The following is a 22542-nucleotide window of genomic DNA, read 5'->3' as shown; positions in this document are numbered from 1 at the left end:
TTGTCTGAGCTATAAAATATGGGAGGTGCATTCAGGAAACACATTTGAAAACAATCATTGTTTTTGCAATTTTGTTTAGTGATGCTAGTAGTGCATAAATTACACACTTTGCCTTTGATTAAACTTTTACATAAAACACATAGCATATCAGAAGTATTGGTCCATGTGTGTGTGTGTGTGTGTCTGCGTGTGTGTGTGTATGTGTGTGTGTGTGTGTGTGTGTGTGCTAATCAGGCAGAGTTGTGATTCAGATCTCAAAAAATCTGCCCATCTGCCCTGGTCAATAGATCAGTCTATCACTAATCTGCAGCATGCTTACAGCTAAATTCTGAAAAGACCTCTTTTCTATCCAAACAATGGCTGAGCATGCACAATGGCTGTTGTGTTCAGCTTGACCTTTAAACTTCACTCTGATAAGGGATCACATTTATATGTTATCTCCAACAGAAACATAATGTATGTGCGAAATCACTTCATGCAAAGCCTCAACTCGATGTCTGAATCCTAATCCTTTTGATTCACTCAACTCGTTTGACAGAGATTTTCCGATGTGAAAAATACATGAGACAACATGCTCCACTTCATGGCCCAAAACAGACAAACAGTGACATGGTTATTAGTAAGTGTCTAAAACTTCCACATGCTTTCCGTTGGACTGATGCTACAGTTTCAGAAGAGATATCTCAACAGTGTGTCAAAATGTGCTCAGATTTGCCAAGATCCCAAAGTCTAGAATGCAAACTCATATTTCAATATGAATTCTAACATTTTTCTTAAAATTCTTCCAAGAAGAAATGATCTGAGCTTTGCTGTCCACAATCATTTTATAGCTCTACACTTTTACTGTATATCAACAATCGTCTCATTTGTGTCTTTTTCATTTCTCCTAAGGAACTTTAGAAGAAACATCTAAAACAAAAATTATACTTCACTGAAACATAACTGAAAGCTCCACTTTGTCTCCTGAGCTATGAAAGAGCAACGTATGAGCATTAACATTGTTCTTTGGGTTATTACATAAGTGCCTTAAGAAAACTTAAATGAAACAAAACATTCAAACATTACCACAGTCGCACATAGTAATTCAATCTCAAGTTTGCTTGCATGTAGTAATCCAATTTTCTTTGTGCACGCAAAATCGAAAAACAGCTCAAGGAAAAATTGCTACCTTCAATTCAACAAGTCCAGACAGGCAGAGATTTGCCAACTTCCTGGAAATCCTTATAGTTTGCTGGAAAACACCATCTCCTTCAGGCCTTTTCATCTGCTCGATTTGATTCTTTAGCTTTCTTCCGGCTTTCAGTGGGGTGTAAATTTCATTCAACAAGCATCTTAGTCTATTTGTCTACCCCTCTCAAATCTAACCCTCTGTTATGGAGGCATGCAAACACACCTGAGCTTGTAGATAGGCCAAGCCCCTCTACACACACACACACACATCACATGGGCACTCCTGTTACAGACTCTCTCTCTCTCTCTCTCTCTCTCTCTCTCTCTCTCTCTCTCTCTCTCTCTCTCTCTCTCTCTCTCTTTCTCTCTCACACTCACACACACACACACACAGACACACAGTCCTGCTCAATATCTCTCCCTCCTTCACCTGTTTATTGGTGAACCTGTCAAGATCATGTCTGGGTCATGTTTCAAACCAAAATCAGAAGAAAAGAAAGAGTAATTATATTATAAAGCCGTTTTTAGGGCCATTAAAGAGAATATATATATATATTCTTTGAAGTTCGCTTAGAATATTAATAAAGTTTTTTGCACAAAACAGTTATATATTTGTAAAACATGATTATTTTACCCACTCATTTTGACCCTCTGTCAGAACGCTTTGTTATGGTGCTGCCTCTTCTTTAAGACTTGACAGTAAATGCCCACTGTTATGATTGGCTCTCTGACGGACCTGCTTTGTGACATCACAATATGGAGGAAGTAGAGAATGAGTCGTTTTGACAGCTTGCTTTTAACAAATGCTCTTTTTGAAGCGAGGAGGAAGTTTTGAGTTCTAAAACTTACAGTATGGTTTTTATAGAACAATGAACTCATGTATGTCAAAAGATCAAAGGAAATTGAATTCTTCATGGCATGAATTTAGGTGGGGTTTTTTTTAGCGTTTGTTTTTTAATTGTGACATATTTTCATGACAATTAACCACAAAAACAATCTCATTCTTATTACTGTAATGCCCCAAAAATCCATAAATGATGAATAATTTAAATTGTAAAGTATTTATACGTCATGCTAGTATTTTTTATTTGTATTTTTTGGGGGGTGGTGGGGGGGGGGATTTTTCCCCTTTTTCACTCAATTTGGAATGCCAGTGTGCTTTTTAAGTCCTCATGGTTGTGTAGTAATTTGCCTCAATCCAGGTGGTGGAAGATGAATCTCAGTTGCCACTGCATCTGAGATAATTAACCTGTGCATCTTATCATGTGGCTTGTTGAGCATGTTGCCACAGATACATAGCACGTGTGGAGGCTTCACACCATCCACTGTGGCATCCGTGCTCAACTCACCATGCGCCTCACCGAGAACAAACCACATTATAGCGACCACGAGGAGGTTACCCCATGTGACTTTACCCTCCCTAGCAACCGGGCCAATTTGGTTGCTTAGGAGACCTGGCTGGAGTCACTCAGCACACCCTGGGATTCAAACTAGTGAACTAGTGAACTCCAGGGGTGGTAGCCAGCATATTTTACCACTGAGCTACCCAGGCCCCCATCATGCTAGTATTTGATGTACTGCCTTTATTTTTTTTTGCTGATAAAAATAAATAAATAAATAAATAAATAAATAAAATGTGATTGCTAGTCAAGGATTTTTACAAATCTGTTAAATTCAGACAGATTTGGTAATGAATCAGACGATTTATAAAGCAATTCACTGAAAAACAAAAATGACTTAAGAGAGCGGTTCTCTTACAAATTGGACAAATTTGGCTTGAATTGTCCAAAAAAATAATGTCAAAATGCAAAAACATTTTTACTGGTCCTAAATAGGCTTCATTTTGTTTATGCAAATACAAGTTTTTTGTTTTTTTAATTTTGGGGTGAAATGTGACCTGCACAGGTACTCATGAGATTCACCCTTATATGTGTTGACTAATGCTGATAAACCTGTTTGGTGGAGTTCAAAGCAATGAATGAAGCGAGAGTACATAAATATACACAATTGTATTGGCTTCGAATATCAAGATCGTCAAACTCAACATGTTTCCATGTAAATCACATATCATTTTAATGCTAATCCTTAAATATATCTTCTTTTAAAAGCAATGTATGACATGACAAATGTCTACTGATAATACAAGAGGCAAAACATGTTTATCTAAAAGGGATACTCAACCGAAAGCACATATTGACCCAAAGATGGCGACCAGCAGTACAGGTGTTTGGGCTTTGGTTACACGTTTTGCAGCCCTGAGTGTGATGTGTGTTAACCTATCAGGATAAAACCTGTTTGCTTTATCGTAGTGCTGTTTATATATTATGAAACAGCTGAGCTGTATGTTTCAGATTGTAAAAATAGCTGACTCTTTTAACTAAAGTCACAGGTGAGCCACAGATACAAAGTTAAATTACTCTAAGCAGAACTAAAACTGGGCCAAAACAAACCCCTTGATGTCTGTCTTTCCTACTGGGAATCGAATTTCTGTCAGTGTTTGTAGTGTTCATGGGGTAGCATATCCTTTCATTTCACGTTATATACTTTATATTGATTTAAGAAAGTTGTGCTTCAACCACATGAACTTGAAACTGACAAGCGTTCTCCCGCTAAATTAAATGTAATATATACACAACAGGGTTGGGAACGGTTCTATTTAAAAAAAAATACCAGAACCAAATTATTTTAATGACTTTCGGTTCTGTTAACAGTTTTGAAGGTACATTCTTTTGTAGTCTGGTTCCCGTATGAATGACTCTCATGAGTCGATTCTTTTGAACCTACAGCACAAAACAAACAATGCAACCAGTGTAGCTCGATTCCATAACGAATTACTCTTATGAGTCGATTTGAATCAGCAGTGCGAAATGTAAAGTACAGCTCGACCAGTGTAGTCTGATTCCCGAACAAGTGACCCTGAGTCGAATCTTTTGAATTTATAGAGTGAAGTACAATCGGTGTAGTGCGGTTCCTAAACAAATGACTCTTATATATCGATTCTTTTGAATCTACTATACAGCACAAAACATACAGCGCACCCAGTGTAGCGTGATTCCCGACCTAATGACTCTCATGAATCGATTCTTTGAATTCATAGAATGAAACATACAGTATGACCAGTGTAGTCCGATTCCCATAAGAATGACTCTTATGAGTCGATTCTTTTGAATAAGTAGTGCGAAACGAACAGCTCGCCCAGTGTAGTCTGATTCCCGAACGGTGGCCTCTCATGAGTTGATTCTTTTGAATCTACGGTACAGCGCAAAACATATAGCGCAACCAGTGTAGCACGATTCCCCAACGAATGACACTTATGAGCTGATTAATTTAAATCATCAGCGTGAAATATACAGTGCGAACAGTGTAGTCCGATTCCCGAATGCATTACTTGAATGAGACGATTCTTTTGAATTTATAGAGCGAAACACATAGTGCGACCAGTGTAGACTGGTTCCCGAAATAATGACTCTGCTGAGTCGATTCTTTTGAATCTACAGCGCAACAAATACAGTGCAACCAGTGTAGTGCGATTTCTGAAAGAATGACTCTTATGAGTCGATTCTTTTAAATCACAGCACTAAACATACAGTGTGACCAGTGTAATCTGATTCATGAACTAATGACTCTTATGAGTCAGTTATCTTGACTCTATAGAGCAAAACATACAGTGTGACCAGTGTAGTCTAATTCCCCGAACAAATGTCTCTCAAGAGTCGGTTCCATTGAATCTACAGCACAAAACATATAGCGCAACCAGTGTAGTGCAATTCCTGAACAAATGGCTCTTATGAGTCGATTCTTTTTAATATACACTGCACAACTAACAGTGCTACTTTCCGAATGAATAACTCTTATCAGCCGTTATTTTTAGTGAATAAAAATAATAACTGAACTGAATTGTAACTGTGTTATGAGTACTAAGGCTTGTAAGACTGAAATCAGAGTAATTACTGGATGGTTGTTGAAGCTGTGTAGTACAAAATACACATTTTGTAATTAGTGGTATTTTATTAATATATATATATATATATATATATATATATATATATGAATTAATAAAATACCCTAATTAAAAAAGTCTGTGTAAACACACCTTTTTGCAACAATCTGTTCTATTAAAACATGAAATCATCTAATTATTTGGTATAGGCTGCTGAGGGCAGTAAATCCAATAAGAATTGCTTTTCTTGTTTCCAAATATTTATTTCTCAAAAGCACTAAATGAATCATTAATGGAACGGAATTGTTCATTTGTTAATTCAGAAACGGAATCATTAAATTCTTTGCGATTCCTATCCTTTATAAACAAATAGATTTTTAGATTTTCTGAACCAAATATGAAAAATATTAATAGTTTTTACAAAATGCCCTGCTATACTGAGTCCTTCTCTTATATTCTTTGTTAGGTAACATTATGCAAAACTCCTTCATTTCAATATAGTTTACCAAACCTCTCTGAGTCAGGTCTGGAATTAACCTTCAGTTCACATCATTTACACACAGATGCTTTTAGCAGTTGGTATTGTGTTGTGAAATTCACACTCACTCTTGTGTACTTTTAAAAAAGTTGCGTTTCACCTTTAGGTTAAACAGGCTGTGAGTGCATGTCTCTGAGTTTCCATGTTTTTTCTCAGTCAACAGGAAGTGCATAATAACTGTGGACAAACACAGGAAACAGGACATGCTGTCATGTCATGCTGCCTTTTATCCCCCTCAAACTCTCTTATTCTCTGACTTAAACACTTTTAGCCTCAATATTCAGAAACGTTAGCCTCAGGGGATGACAAACAACAAGACCCCAAGACAATGGGGCAAATTCACTTGCTGAGCATACACACGTGGTGTGTAAAATCTGCGTGAACGCTTTAACACTGAATGATTAATCCATACGCTTGCACTTACATTTTTTCTAAATTTAGGCTAAAATTTATAACCAGCTCAAATCATAGATATGCAAACATCAGACTCCTGGTGGCATAAGGATATGTTTGCAAGGAGTGACCCCATAAATAAACTTGTTATATGGCCATCATTTCTATCAGCGTCGTTTCCACCACCGAATTCTACTAAACACAATTTACTTTCTAAAAATTCACAGTGCTAAAAGTGCCCAAAATTGAAGAAACACCCACTTATAAAATTATAGTTAATATATTTGGGGATAAATTATGTACATTTTCAAATTCCATTATGATTTGGGAAAATATATGTATATGAAAACGGACATTTTGTAGCATTTTGTAACAGTACTATGTGACTTTTTTTGATCAGTGAAAACCATACATATTACAGTACATGCTGTATGTGTTATACTATATTGCCATATATTAGATTTCCATATGGGACAAATGGCAATACAGGTGAGGCTGTGTGGAAAGCCCTTATATGGAGATGGTTTAGGCGTATGTTATGCTAATTACTAACCACAGGCATGCACTACCTCATCTGGATTAATTAGAACAAGGGTAAAAACAAATACATCCTGCTATGCTACCTATGTGTTTGTTATCTTTTCTGCGCCTTTCGGATTTGTACAGCTACCTCCAAAACCATAAAAACCTGATATGTCCCTGTCGAATGTGCTCTCATTGAAATGCTAATACATTACAAGGGAGCTATTTACAAAGAGCTATTGTTTTGATCCCTCCATGAATACCTTTTCTCACGTCCTCTATTTTCTCTCCCCACTTCTTATGTTCTCATCAGTTACTGCATCAACCAAATTTTCCTCTTTTCCTGCCAATCGAAATCATTGCATGGCTGTTTCTGAACAGCCTTAACGACTGATGCAAGCTCATCCAGCTGTGACAATCAAATGGATCTTAATGGAAATCAATCAATCATTTCAGCCCTGTTGTCGAGAGATTCAGTTGATGCAGGGGACATATTTTGGGGACATCATGAGTGCTCTGTAGACCAACTGGGTCAACAGAGGTTGTTTTTAGCTAAACAATTAGCCACCCCTTCTCCACTCCACCCAAAACACATATAGGGTTGTTATAGTTAAGTTTTAGTTTAGTTTTTATTTATATTTTATTTAAAAAAAATTCTGTATATTTAGTTTTCCTTTTACTTGATAATTGTTAGTTTTAAGGCTGGATTACACAACACGACTTTAACACCAATTTTAGTCGGTGCCAAATGATGCTAGTTGACAGATTTTCACAGAAAATCGCATAGTATATGATGGTGTATAACGTCGGTAAGGGTTGTCGCCTAGAATTTTTTAATCTGTTAAAATCTGTTAAGGTGTGTAGTGTAATCCATCCTATAATTTATTTTAGAGGTCGACCCATAATCAGATTTTCTGATATTTTTTCCAATATTCAAGCATTTTTCTTCAATCGGATATCGTTTTCTGTAATATCTGATCAATCGATAACTGGCACCATCTAGCAGGAGTTTCTGAAATTGCACGCAAGACTGCCATTGCAGCAGTGCCTGTGAGAGGAAATGTCTCAGTTACATACTTTATGTAACCTCGGTTCCCTGAGACAAAGGGAACGAGACATGTGTCACTAAGCTAATGCTATGGGGAGTGTCCCTATACGAACTAGTTGAAACCTTTCTACAATAACGCCAATTCTAAAATGCCAATTTTAGGCACAAAGCTGTCCGGTATAAAAGCGGGCACGCAAACACCAATCCTCAGAATTTTCTGACTTAGAGACAAGAGCACATTGCTCGCACCTCAAAGAACTCTGGCAAGCTTTTGGCACCAACAATCATGCCACGGTCCAAATCACTGAGATCACATTTTTTCCACATTCTGATGGTTTATGTGAACATTAACTGAAGCTCCTGATCCATATCTGCATGATTTTGAGCACTGCACCGCTGCCACATGATTGGCTGATTTGATAATCGCATGGATGATTTTTGGTGTCAGACGGGCTGGTTTGAGTATTTCTTTAACTGCTGATCTCCTAGGATTTTCACACACAACAGTCTCTAGAATTTACTCAGAATAGGCCAAAAACCAAAAACATCCAGTGAGTGGCAGTTCTGTGAACATAAATGCCTTGTTGAGGAGAGAGGTCAACAGAGAATGGCAAGACTGGTTTGAACTGACAAAATCTACAGTAACTCAGATAACCACTCTGTACAATTGTGGTGAGAAGAACAGCATCTCAGAATGACCCAGCATAACACACTGTTGGTAGAAGACGGCGCTGTCCATGATGCTAGAGCAGCCAGCCAGTGGTGAGTCGAGACAAACTCCTAAAAAGGACATTTACTGGCTGGGGAAAAGTGTGCTTTTCACGCAGTTGACATTAGACCAGATTTTTCATATGGCAAAGCAGCAAGTCTCTGTGTTCACTCAGTAGTGCCTCAGATTGGCTAGTAATAACCAATCATCGAGGTAATTCAAAACATGCACACTGTTCATTTTCAATGGGGTGAGCGCCGCACTGATACATTTCATGAATGTGCATGGAGCCAGAGACAGACTGAAATGAAGGACTTTAAATTAATACGCAGTTCCCTCGAACGCAAATCTAAAAAGCCGCCTGTAACGCGATGCAATTGGTACATGAAGTACGTGTCCTTCAGATCTATTAACGCAAACGAGTCCTGAGGACGGATGTGTGATAAGATCTGTTTCTGAGTTAATATTTTGAATGGGCGCGTCGCAAGTGTGCGATTCAAGCATCTCAGAACTAGAATGGGCCAAAGCCCGCCATTCTTTTCCAGAATGAGGAAATAATGGCTGAAAATCCCGCTGTGTGTGCAAATTGGATCGTTTAACCATGATCAATCATTTTTAGCTCTCAGTCGGAAATGCCCGTAAGGGCTCGTCACGCGTCTGCGTAACAGGACAGAGGGCAGTTTGGGTTGTTCATTGTATGATATAATGTACCGCTCACAATTGGGAAGCAGTTATGCATAATGTGTGGGCTTTTAAGTGGGAAAGCTCTTTATTGAAAAAGTGTGAGGGGGGTTTCCCTCGGCGAGGGGACTGCGCTGAGGCGGCTGCCTCCGTTTGGACCCCAGCATGCGTGGTTTTACCGCGGCTCGGCGGTGATCTTTGGCAGCGCTGAGGCAACAGGTGTGGGGTTTTTAGCCGGGTGCTGGCCCGAGACAGAGCAGGAGTGAGCCGGTTGTGATGAAGTACTACTCCATTTGGCATAAAATGTCTCATAGCCTGTCATGAGTCGTGATGTAGCGCTCAGCAAATCTATCCACAGAGCTGCTGATAAGGCCAGCTGGAGACACCAGAGTATCAAATAGAGCGGCTTTTTCCCATGTCACGCATTTCCGTGAGGGTCAGCCAGATGTGACAATCCAAAACCACCAGGTTGCTCATTGACTTGCCAATGGCCTGTGCAGTGATTTTTGTGGCTTGCAGCACTATGTCCATAGCGGTGCGGAGCTCTTTGTACGTCTCTGGATCGTGGCCTTGCTTGTCCATTACTTGAGGAGCTTAGCTTGGAAAACTTGGAGCACCACCATCCTGTAATGTGCTGAACCTGCCTGGCCCGCTGCTGAGTGTGCTTTCCCAGCCAGTGCGAACATCAGTCAACACGGCTTGGAAGGATGAATGGGGTGTGATTTCCACGCCCTGCTATTCGCCGGGCAGAGATGTGACGCTACCGCCTCTTCCACAGGGGGTGGTTGGGCACAACCTTAGTCTTCCCTGTGGTCCACTATAGTGAGGAGAATGGAATCGCTGTGTGAGCGAGCTGAATAGGGCACGTGCCAGGATTTTGTCAGTTTGTTATGAACTTCCGGGAAGAACAGGGCAGATCTGTGGAACGCGGTCGCTTGATGGCGTCCAGACTGCAAGAACCATTCGTCAAGGCGAGATTTTTCAGGTTCCTCTGGAGGAGACCACTCGAAACTGAGCTCTTCGACCGCACTTATAAGGACGCAAAGCACACCTCGCCCTTGCCGTTCATTGCTTGAATTAATAAATTTTATTAAACATAACAACCATTCATGCTCTTGTAAGATGTGTAACATAAATGCTTGATGTGTAGTTTAACGCTAAGAAACGGAGATTAATTTACATAAAGACAAATCCTTTAAAGTCCCAAAGACATAACCTTACTTCACATTAATCAACTCAAAGAGCCTTGAATGAGTGCATGTAGAAAATATGATGGTTTAATTTAATTCTCTGTTCACTGCATTTATTAGTCTTGTATAGTTGCCATTCAGGTGCACATGTTCCAATGGAATGCCAGCGCAGCTTTTAACAAGATCCACTTGTTTAAAATTCCCTAAATTATATTAAACTTTATTTTGCTATGAATCATAATCTGCGTGATTACATCTCTGTGTAAATTAATTATCTCCGTGACATCATTCAAGTAAAAGTTTTGTGGTAACACAAAGACATCCATGGGGCAAAATACTTGTGTCATAATAAAAATAGCTTTGTGTCGGTGACAATGAGGACATTGATGAGATTTGCGTGTCATTTACTTCAAGATATGCTGCAGACATATATATAAGGCGGTGCGTGAAAAAAGCTCGGAGGATCATCAGACACTCCAGCCACCCGAGCCATGGGTTGTTCTCACTGCTACCATCAGGTAGGCGGTATCGCAGCATCAGGACCCGCACCAGCCGACTTCATGATAGCTTCTTCCCCCAAGAAATCAGACTTTTGAACTCTTGATCTCCCACGATCAAAATACATCAGCACTGCACTTTATTACTCTTAAATCTCACACCGGACTGTAATAAATTATATTATTATTATATTATATTCTCTCTTAACAACTGACTATCAACTGACAGCCTGAATGTCAATACAGTACAATACTGTACATTATATATATATATATATATATATATATATATATACTTTTTTATATATTTTTATTTTTTATTTTTATTGATTAATGTGTATCTATATAGTGCGTATTGTATACTGTACAGTGTATGTTATTATTTGTATATTGTTGAGTGTAATTATGTGTATATCAGATGTTTAATTGTGCTGTGTTAATTTGATGTTATTGTAAATTGGTGTATGTCTCCAATTGTCACGACTGCTATGTTGATCGGAACTGCACCCAAGAATTTCACACACCATTGCACTTGTGTATATGGCTGTGTGACAATAAAGTGATTTGATTTGATTTGATTTGAGACAGTAGCGGTTCTAGCTTGGGGGGTCTGTGTGGGTGCCCCGTGCCGTCCCCACGCAAGATGCCACCCTGGGCAACTGCCCATGTCGCCCATGCCTAAATCCGCCAGTGGCTGCAGATGTGCTGCTCACTGTAAAACAGAAAATGTCAGCTCTGTCAGCAGGTGTTTCATGAGGCAGCTGCTATAATCTAGAGACAGATGAAACGAAAGATCATTAATAATTCTGATGCCGTTCGGGATGGACTCTGTAATTGCAGCAGTGTATTTATTGTTTTTCACTTTCTTGAGAATATATACTTATTCCAGCTAACTATTTGTCTTTCGCCTATTATACAACACCTAAATCTTTAAACTGTAGGTCTAGTTTAAAATGGAAGATTTTAACAAGGGAGTTCATGCAGTGACTCCCTTGTCATTTATTTTTGTTCTCCGTTTGAAATCAGAGGTTGTCAAATTATTTTGCCTATTATTATTGTTGTTGTTGTAATTATTATATAAAAAAAATGGTATGTGATTATTATTGTAAAAAAAAAAACATTTGCAAATTTTTTCTCTGTTTAATATTTTCTCTGTAAAATAAAGATTAAATAAAAAATACATTAATAAAAAAATTGGTTCTGCTTATCAGTTATAGGATATGTAAACATACAAATAATTGTTATCGTATCGGTTTAAAAAAAATCAATTATTTTTTTTATTTTTTTCAGTGTTTTCTAGTTTCAGTTAATTATTTTTCTGCAGGACTATACTGTATATTATATATTTAGTTTAAGTATTTTAGCTTCAAAAGTCAGTGCGTTAACGTTTAAAATTTAAATATGTTTAACGCTGTTAAATTTCTCAGGCCATCTACTGTTATTGCTATTTAGTGGCATTTTCATGTTTAAGGAAGCCAAGTTTTGAAGTTTTCAAATTTTATAATATACGCTGATTTAACAATATACAAAATTTACTGAAATTAATTGTTGCCATTTTTATTTTATTGTAGTTAGTTTTGGAGTCATGAAAATGTATTTTAGTTTCCTGTCCTGATCTCATGAAAATTATGCGACCGTGGCGATATTTTTGCAAAAGTATATTACGCAGTATTGCGGCAATTCCGAAGTGAAATGTCGAGGTGCTAAAAGCGAGTTATATTTTCCCCCAAATAGATTTTAAGGTTAATGCTCTATCAAGTTTTAAATAAACAAAAGCTACCTCCCTACCCTAAACCGTGTCAGAAAAATCAAATGAGAGAAAAACACAATTGCTAAAGAAACCACGTCATTTTGTGTTGCTTTTATGACACTTTCGGCTCATGTGTTGACTCGCATGCTCTTCAGGACTCGTACCCCGGTCCTTTGCAGTGCAAGTGCAGCGCTCTATCAGTTGAGCTACTGCACAATTTGATCACACTTGAACAAGCTTGTAAATGTACTTGATTATGTAATGCAAATGTTAAAATGTGTCGTCTTTCAAGTCACGCGCTATTTTAAAAGTGTTTAGATGTCATAGGATAGTATTGTGTGAGAAACAGGGCAAAAAGTACGTGTTTATGAACGCAGATAAAATCTACCGTTTTACACACGACTTGTGTGAAAAGGGATAAAAGTCGTTGTTGTAGCACCTCTAGTGTTCCTTTCACAAGGAAACAGCCGCAACACGTACAAGCCATGTTTAAATCATTTTGCGAAAATCTAGGTAAAGTAACGTGATTCTATAAGACTAGATTAATTTTTCCAATCATGTTCAATCATTTATTTTTATTTCAGCTGACTTAATGAAAATGTTTTCATTTAGTTTTCATTGTCATTAACAGTAATAACAGACAAACTGGGTAAGCAGAGGTTGCTTTCAGTTAAACAATTATCCACCCCTAGCTCCCTCCCTCTCTCTCTCTCTATCTATCTCTCTTTTTCTAACTTTACACCCTTGCACACGAGGAAGTTGTGCTGTGATGACTGCAAACATGTTATGACCTATACACATATGCATCCTGCCACTGTCATTAAAGAATCAAGAGAGAGTGAGATTTAGTTTCCTCTGCATCTCCTCTGGCCTTGCTTTTGAGTCCCTACAAAAGAGCCAGTGTGTTTCATAGTGGACTCTTCTTGCATTATTTACCAAACGCCTGGGAGCTGGTCATGTGACCTGAACAGGGGGGAACTTACTTCAGTGAAATGTTACAGCCAGTGAGTCTTCTGTTTTTAGACCGGGGAAACCAAGTGTTGAATGAGACTAACCTTGGTGTAGCAACTTTTAGTCAATACTCAGGATGTTGTCAATTGTTTGACGTATTTATATTAAAACAGGAAGTTGGGGTGGGACATAACGAAGGGCTTTTTCTTTTTGTTAAGTAGCCATTTCAGCATTTAATAGAGAATTTTATTGGACATAAATTTGGAGACGCTTGTTGGATGTGGGACATGAGTCGTCAGAATTATTTGTCCATTTTCCCAGAAGAGAAAGACTGTACATTAAAAAAACTAAAAGTTAATTTTGTCAATTTAGAAGTACACTAGTATATAAGATTTGCCTCTTTTTAAATGTCTGAATTCTTACTTGAATATTTGATATTATGCGCTGTTTACTTTATATATTTATTCTATTGTTTTGATTTTTTTTCTTTTGCTTGTATTTTGTTTCTTTGTACTTTATTACTTGCTGAACTTCTTAAATGTTATTGTAATAAATTAAATAAATTGTATAAAATGTATTATTTACAATATTATGTACGTTTATACAATTATTTAAGTATGTTTTAATTTAATAATTATTATATTGCTGTATTATTTAATTATTCTCAATAATTTTAATTAGTTTATTAATATGGTAACACTTTCCAATAAGGTTCCATTTGTTAACAACATGAACTAATAATGAACAATACTTATTAAGCATTTATTAATCTTAGTTCATGCTAATTTCAACATAAAGTAATACATTTTTAAAATCAAAAGTTGTATATGTTAACATTAGTTAATGCACTATGAACTAACATGAACTAATAGTATTTTTATGAACTAACATTAACAAAGATTAATGATGATGTAAAAAATATATTGTAAATATATGTAAAATATATTGTAATTATGTCAAAGATACATTGTTAATTGTTTGTTCATGATACCTAATACATTACCTAATGTTAACAAATACTTATTATAAAGTGTTACCAATTAATATTTACAGTATAATTCTATAACTTTTATATAATATTTAACTTTTTAAATTAAAGCAGTGTGTTCTGTATACATTATACTGTAACAAGCATATTACTTCTTGTTGTGGTATCGATTGGTATCGTATTCACATTGTAATCGTTAAATTTAATTGGTATTATCGACTACTGAAATTTTGGTATTTTGACAACACTAACTATTATCAATGTAATAAGCTCTCGTGCCCCATTTGAAAGCTTTAAGGAGACACTTGGCTTGTAAGTAAACTACTGTGACGTGTAATCTCAAGGCTGCCAGCAGCAGATGATGGTAAATAAAAACAGGGCATGAGAGAATACCAGGCAGGGTCACAAACAGCAGTGCATGAGGGCTTTTGCTTCAGGCTGATAAGAAACTCAGCACCCCACAAAATGTCTGAAAGTCTAAAACAAACACAAGCCAGGTCAATCGGAAAGCACCAGATCAGAGCGTATTTGAATTTAATTAACTTTCAGTTTGGCCTCTTGATACAGTATTACCTGTTAGTTATGTAACAGACCCCCTTTAAATTAACATTTGCAGCTGGTTGGGGGAGCGGTAACCCCCCCAATAATCTAAACAAACAAGTACAACCCCCTTGTATTTATACCATGATCAATGGAAACATGTAAGTGCTTCATGCTGCAACCCCAAAGTCTGTGTGAGAAATTCAGCCTGATCTCATAAATATTACATGACTGTTAAACTTGCTCCCAAACAGATGAGGTTTTTAAGGTTAACGCTCAGTCAAGTTTTAAATCAACAAAACCTTCAGTACCTCCCTAGCCTAAACCTTAAACCTAACTGATAGTGTAAAAAAAACAAAACAATAACTGTGACATGAGGTGTTGAAGCAACCACGTCATTATGTGATGCTTGTGGTTCACGTCTCAACCGGAATGCTCTTCAGCACTCGCACCCCGGTCCTTTGCAGCGCAAGTGCAAGACTTTTAAAAAAAAAGCATGTGTTTATGAACTGAAAATCTGCCATTTTGCTTTTTGTTTAAAGTCATTATTGTAGCACTTCTAGTGTTCATTTCACCAGGAAACTGACATGATACATACACTACAACAAGCCATGTAAAAGCCATTTAGCAAAAATACAGGTACTGTATAGCGATTCTATGAGACCAGGTTACCCTTCATTTAGACATAGTGGGGGCAAAATGCCCCTGTGGTTATTATTTTTTAAATCTGAAATGTCAAATATTTCATTATGTTCTACTATAGGCCCATCTAGTTATGAGATTAGTGTCTCTACTGATAGGTGTAGCTATCAGACAGAGCTATCAGATATCCAAAAGGCAACAGTTGTTGAATGTGCAGCTGAAATGGTTTTTGATGGTAAACAGTAGAGAGCTGTATAATCCAACACAGAGGACGGACAATCCTTTAAAATTAATCTAGCAGAAGGTTTATAGTGTTGTAAAATCATGTGCATTATCAATAGCTTCTTTTGTATTAGTTCTTGAATTGATTTTAAACAGTAGGTAACCATCATAATTGTTCGTATTGAGAATTTCAGTTAATTGATGCAATTGAAGTATCGATCATAAATGGATAACCCGGCGTGTTTTATGTGGTTAGAATTAATAGTCTCATATAAAGGTATAAATGCGTCTGAAAATCAATTCCAGAGGGCTATTTCGGCCCTTAAAATGAAAAAATAAATGAAAACGTTAATTTCTGACACTGCAGCTAATAATAATTATAATTAATAATTTTCTTTATTTATCACACATTATACATTTGCACATATACAGTGAAATTCTTCTTTTTCACATATCCCAGCTAGGCTGGGGTCAGAGTGCAGCTATATGTTACAAAAGAAGAAAATGTCAATAATCCTACAAGAACAATTGTTATGTAATGATGTCATGAAGTCATCAATGTCTGACCTGTGTGGGATCCGCCCCCCTGTTTTCATTCTCCTTCAACAGCTGCTCAGGAGGGCCGTTGGCCCCTGGCTGTAGGGGCCGATATCCAATGAGGGGCACATCTTTCGAACCCACTCCCGGCAGCTCTACACCAGATGTTTTCATACTACGGGGGAGCATGATGACACTGTAGTCCCAAAGACAAAAGCAAAGTCATTCAGAGATGAACAGCACAACAGAGAGTTGTTTGCCCTGGTAGATCATTTGTTTTCATCATTTACATTTGGCTCTGCCAAGAGAGAACTTTGAATTTGAATTGTGGCCCCTCCCCTTTCCCCTTTCCCTCACTGGTATTTAGATTAGCCTGTAGATAGAGATCTCTTTCAGGAAGAGAAGGATGGAGAGAGAGAGAAAGAGAGAGCACACCATAAAACTCTGTGCTGCTGTCACAAAAACTTGAAGATATTTTAAAGAAGTGCATAAACATTATGTCTATGTTTCTGCATTATATCCAGCAGGGAATATATAACAACTACTCTTCTGAATAACATATTCACTGGTCAGGGATAAACATTTGTAAGTGAATATTAGAGTCCCAAAAAGCTGCTCACAAGGCTAAATTAGGTCATGCCTAACAAGAAAATAAAGGTCCCTTTCATCTAACCTTAACCCTATGGAAAGCACACAGCTTAACTGTGTAATTTTCAGTTAGTTGGATCTGCCTAGGAAGTATGTATCCAAAATAATGTAAGCATACAATCACTGATAATATCACTTGATTCTGTCCCAAAGAGATTCCTCACTGTTATTAATGTCACTTTTCTCTATATTTGCATACAGTAACACTTGCCTCAGCAATCATTTCACATATCCTCCTCTCTCAACATCTCGCATTACAGAAGAAACATTCGTAAGCATAAATACCGGGCTGAGACATTGCGCCATCACACCGGACCAATGCGTAAAAAAATACCTGTTAGGAGACCAATATCATGTCCATCCGCCCCAGCGTGTACAGTAGATTCCTCGGAAGTCAAAGTTTATGTCCGTCCATATCTCTCTCCTCCTGCTTCGCCCGTCAGCTGCGCGTGTTGGTGAGATATGCGCTGGTGACGCGCAGGCGGCGCAGTTCCTGCTGTCACTTGCAGCGCGTTTGGCCATTGGCTTGAGAAGCGGTGCCCGGTAAATTCGTTATGGAATCAGTGAAGAGTTCTACACTGAAAGCGCTCGATTGCTGCGCGTCGCGTCTTTTTGACGCGCTCCTGCGCAGCTACTCCAGCTACTTTATGTTCTTTGCCCGTATAATCTGTGTATTTTTGCAATGCATTTAATTACTGCATTGCAAAAACACACATTTAATTAGATTTAAAATTAATGTAATTATTTACAATTAAATTAATTGCAAAAAAATGCACAGGTGGTACTTATCAATGAAATTATTGAGAAATGTATTAAAATTAAATTACTTAGTTTTATGTAACTCCTGTGGCTAAGATGGTAAACAATGGCCCTAGAAATTCTATACTAAAATGTATAGATTGAATGGACCTCTGCTGTGGATAGAAGAGTCTGCCAAATCCATAAATGTAATTTCTGACAGTGCAATATTTCTGGGGGACAAACATGCTGTATATTTTCATAAATGAACTAAATCATAAAGGTATTGTTCAGCCAGAAAGGAAAATTCTGTCATCATTTACTCACCCTCGTGTTGTTCCAACCCCCTATGACTTTCTTTTTTTCCATGGAACACAAAATTAGATATTTAGGGAGAATGATAGCCTCAGTCACCATTCACTTTCATTGCATCATTTTTCCAAACAATGAAAGTAAATGATGACTGCAGGTCATTCTTTTTGGGTGAACCGTTCCTTTAAATATGTCCAAATGTCTTCTTTAAATACAATAATGTCCTCAAAATAAAAATGTATTAAAATAGAGAGTAAGTAAAGTCTTTATTCACTTCTTAAAATCTTCATCTAAAACTATTTAAAAAAATGTTTCTAATTATTTTTATTTCTAATTAATTATAACTAATTAGTAATTATTCTAAATGCAGTTTTATTTAGGTTAAAAACTGGTAATTACAAGGGTATTATGCTATAAATGTGGTTTATGAGGACATTTCTAGTGTCCCCATAATTCAAATAGCTTAAAAACATACTAAATGATGTTTTTATGAAAATGTAAAAATGCAGAAAGTTTTTTGTGAGGGTTAGGTTTAGGGGTAGGGTTAGGGTTAGGGGATAGAATCTATAGTTTGTACAGTATACAAATCATTATGTCTATGGAGAGTCCTCATAAGGATAGCTGCACCAACGTGTGTGTGTGTGTGTGTGTGTGTGTGTGTGTGTGTGTGTGTGTCTGTGTGTGCGCTTTTGCACATTTTCAAGGTTGCATTTTATTGCCTGGTGTTGTTTCATGGCCTGAAATTTAAGTGGCCATTGGTGTTGAAGTATTTGATGTAAATGATTTATGCTTTTAAATGGCTGGGCACTTCATAGCAGGCTGATTATTTAAAGCTAATCCTTGAACAGAGTGCCAACTCTGTTCTTGCAATATTTTTATGGCAGGGCCTTGCAGGTAGGAAGATCTCTAACACCAATTATAAGAAAGAAAATTAGTGTACAAGTAAATTGCTTAACAACAAAACAAACATACACTTGTCTATTAACCTTTTCTTCCAATCATATTTAACCCTAAGTGGAACAAATTAGCACACTAACCTCAGAAACCTTCTAAACCACCACAACCAGTTTTTCTTCTTCTAGAATATGTTTATACATGCGGTTTGTTTCAACAGTCAATATCTGACAGTTAGCCTATGTGAAGGTACTGAATACGATTACACGTTTAAACCTTTGCTGTTTGTAATAATCTGTGGTATGTTTAATAATTTCCCTTTTAAATCAAAGCCATATTCACTGAAAACCACACTATGTTCTTTTATTTGTCTTGACACTATTAATCTGTCACAAAATCAGAAGCTGTATGTGTTATGCAAGACCTCTGCACCTTTATTAGCTGGAATAATATGCCTGAGGGACATTGCAGTGTTTATTAATAGGTTGTTATGGTGAATAAAAGCATTGATAATGTGAGCTATGTAGTCACTTAAGTCTTTAAATTGGACTAATTCAAACAGTGGTTTGGTTCTTATGAATAATGCATCACCTTTGTCAAGATCTGCAGCATCTATACTCTCTAAAAGGCTGAACTGTTGATGATATAAAATGTCTGCAGCCCACAACCTCTTCATTTTTGCATGAAGGAATAGTAAGAATGTAAAAGCTGCTAAAAGCAACCCCAATAGACCTTCTGTGTGCGCCCTCTGGTGGACTTCTCAGTTAACTGCGGTTCAAAGACACGCCAGAGGCCATTTTGAACATTCCTGCACACCACAAAACACGATTGTGTTTGATATGTCATGCTTTTGGTTACAGTTTAATGTTTTAATGAGCTACTACATTTATTTTTGTTGCAAATATGTGTTTGACCTTTAAAATAAAACAGAAATACTACTATGAGGTCATCAAATTCTGTCTTGAAGAAACAGGTTCAGGGGGCAGGCCATAAAATTGGATCAATCTGATCAAATTAATTGATCTTTTATGTGTCTATCAGAACATTTACACAATTATGTAATATATATATATGACAGCTTCAGCTCCACAATGGACTGCGTTTCTTGCTATCACTTTTTAAAGACTTAATGAAATGGCTTGACAAATACAGTTTTCTTTCCCGTGAAGATCGTATTCTAAGTTTACTGTAGATGGGTCCAGAGGTTGCACTAGAATAAATCTTTATCCGTCACTCTGATGGACTGATTTGAAATAATTCCATCATGGTCTATTTTTATCCGTCACAACTTGTTTTCATTTCATAAATTCTAGTGTTACATTCAGAAGCGTAGCTTCCATTATAATGGCATATACACGACAGTGGATATATAATAGATTTGTGACTCCCCAAGCGCAAGCTTGGTAAAACCAAGGAGTTCTAGGGTGAAAGTTCTACCTGTCAATCAACCGCTGTGCTAAAACAAGATTTTTAACTTTACCGGTTACATACGGCTTTAAAAGGAAATAACCTTCTGATAAGAAATTTTGAAAAAGCGCATACATACATGTACAAGTACACAGAACTTTTTTAACGTGCCTGATATCAACATAAAGTGACACAGATGAGTTTCACACACATCTGAAGCTCAGTTAATACAGGTACTCCACTGAAATAAATGAGAATTCTTCTCGACAATCTGTCTACATCGGACTCGATGCCGCATCAAAAGCAAACAGATCCCATTAGAATCAAAGAAGCTGTCTACACTGGAAGCATTCATTGCGGTGTGGCACCGACAGTTAACAGAATGCCCCCTTCCTTTTTGTGCTGCACGCGCTGGCGCTACTTCTGCCAATAAGACACGTCCAGTGAAAACAGCCTCGTTGTGTTGCATCAATGGACATGCCTGGTGAAGACAGGGTGTAAACGTCATGTTTGCACTTAGATTAAATGCATAATGGCAGAAATTATGCAGCACTTTTTTCGTGCTTTCTTTTTGTATCTATACTTTTTTGTGCTTTATTATCATGCAGTAACACTGAGGTAATGATTGACGTACGCAGTCATGAAATCAGATACCCTCCCCTTGAAATCCCAACACAAGTGCTCAAAAGAGATGCTTATAAATAGGTGTAAATGGTGATAGAGCCTGTTCACTTGTGATCGAATCACCCCGAAACGTATCTTAACATCAAGCAATAAACCGAGCACACACACACTGAGAGAGTGAAGTCAAAACTGATGCACTAAGTTAAAGTGGTTTTCTTGTTTCTATTTTGTCTGTCAAAGTAACGGACAGCATTTTAAATGATCTGTCAACGTTTAAATTTTTTTTAAAAATCGGTAAATGACGGAAAGTTTTTGGTTAATGCAACCCCTGGGTGTGACACACAAAAGGGTTTGTCCCTTTTTTATATAAAAATTTAAACAGCCAATTAGGGCTGAACGATTAATCAAAATAAAATCTAAATTGTGACATGACGAAGTGTGATAATCAAACTGCAAGGGCTGTGATTTAATTAAATAAATAAATAGTCTGCACACGCTGCTGGCTGCGCTTACTTTGCGCAGCTCTTTTCTCTGTAGTGTTACACATATTCAAAGCATGTGTAACGGTAGCCAGCTGGTACGTGCTGTGCAGTGTGTGTAAACCTCACTCCCCTTGCCTCAAGAGGCACACAAACGACTGACGCTAGAGGATATAGCCTTTAGCCTCTTCGTTAGCACGCCCGCCTCCCATGCCAGAGACGCTGGTTCAAATCCTGTTCAGAGCGGGTCGAGCAGGACAGGTTGCAGTGGTGCCGTGACCCGGATGGGAGTGAGGTTTAGGGGGGTGAGTGTAACAGCAGCCAGCTGGTACGTGTTGTGCAATGTGGGTAAATCTCACTTCCCTTGCCTCAAGAGGCGCACTAGCAACTGACACTAGAGGCTGTAGCCTTTAGCCTCCTTGTTAGCACAGCCACCTCCCACGTGGAAAACACCGGTTCGAATCCCGTTCAGAGCAGGTCCGGCTGCACACGCGTGAGGCTAATGAGCTGAGAGCATTAACATTTTCAGTGCTATAGATTCACTAATTGCACATTTGAGTAATTCCAAATATGCTTGGCCGCTAAAAGTTACTATCCAAATCTAAATTTACCTCATAACACCAGGTTTTTGTGGATAAAAGAGTGGATGAGAGCATTTCTCTTCCTGCAGTGTACTGCCAAAATAAAGGCCTGCATTGCTATGCCACATGCAGGTTAGTTAAATATTACATAATTATGGTACTGTTTTATAAAAATAATAATGTTAATAATAATTGTTGTTGTTGTTAATATTATACAAAAATATATTTACAAAATAATTTTATTTTTAAATGTTTTACTTATGAATAACTAATTGGATTCCAAAAAATAATGATGAAAAGTGGGTTAAGACCTTTTCAAAAAGTGGACAAAAACAGGTACACAGTAAAAAGATACAATATGAAGGTGATGTAAATATTTTATTTTATTTTTTTATTTTTTTAGAGAACTCAAGTCTGAACACACTTTCTTGTATAGTTTTTCTATCGACAGTAGATCATTTTTGCCCATGACTTAATTTTGGTAAAAGAAAACATTTTTTTTTTTTTTTTTTAAGTTAATTTAAAGTTAAAGATAATTACA

The 22542-nt window shown here is 37.3% G+C and overlaps 1 protein-coding gene across 7 annotated transcripts in view; it reads right to left on the bottom strand.

The window, feature by feature from the left end:
- LOC127453684 (ral guanine nucleotide dissociation stimulator-like 2) overlaps positions 1–17433 on the bottom strand; it is a 40506-nt gene extending 23073 nt beyond the window's left edge. For 6 of the 7 annotated variants that reach the window (XR_007899442.1, XM_051720259.1, XM_051720265.1 and 3 more), the window contains exons 1-2: positions 17301–17433; positions 16349–16514 (exon numbers count right to left, since the gene is read on the bottom strand). Coding sequence is in view for 6 of the 7 variants with exons in the window: in XM_051720259.1 (XP_051576219.1) it covers positions 16349–16507 (159 nt within the window). In the remaining variant the exon portion in view is untranslated. Of the gene's footprint in view, positions 1–16348; positions 16515–16608; positions 16711–17300 lie in introns of those variants that run through there. The other variant, XM_051720261.1, reaches the window with a different exon arrangement.
- Between the last annotated feature and the right edge of the window lie 5109 nt (positions 17434–22542).

This window comes from Myxocyprinus asiaticus, chromosome 16 (assembly GCF_019703515.2).
Source record: "Myxocyprinus asiaticus isolate MX2 ecotype Aquarium Trade chromosome 16, UBuf_Myxa_2, whole genome shotgun sequence".
Taxonomy (NCBI): domain Eukaryota; kingdom Metazoa; phylum Chordata; class Actinopteri; order Cypriniformes; family Catostomidae; genus Myxocyprinus; species Myxocyprinus asiaticus.
The sequence above is the reverse complement of the archived record's forward strand: the minus strand, read 5'-3'. Positions and strand labels throughout refer to the sequence as shown.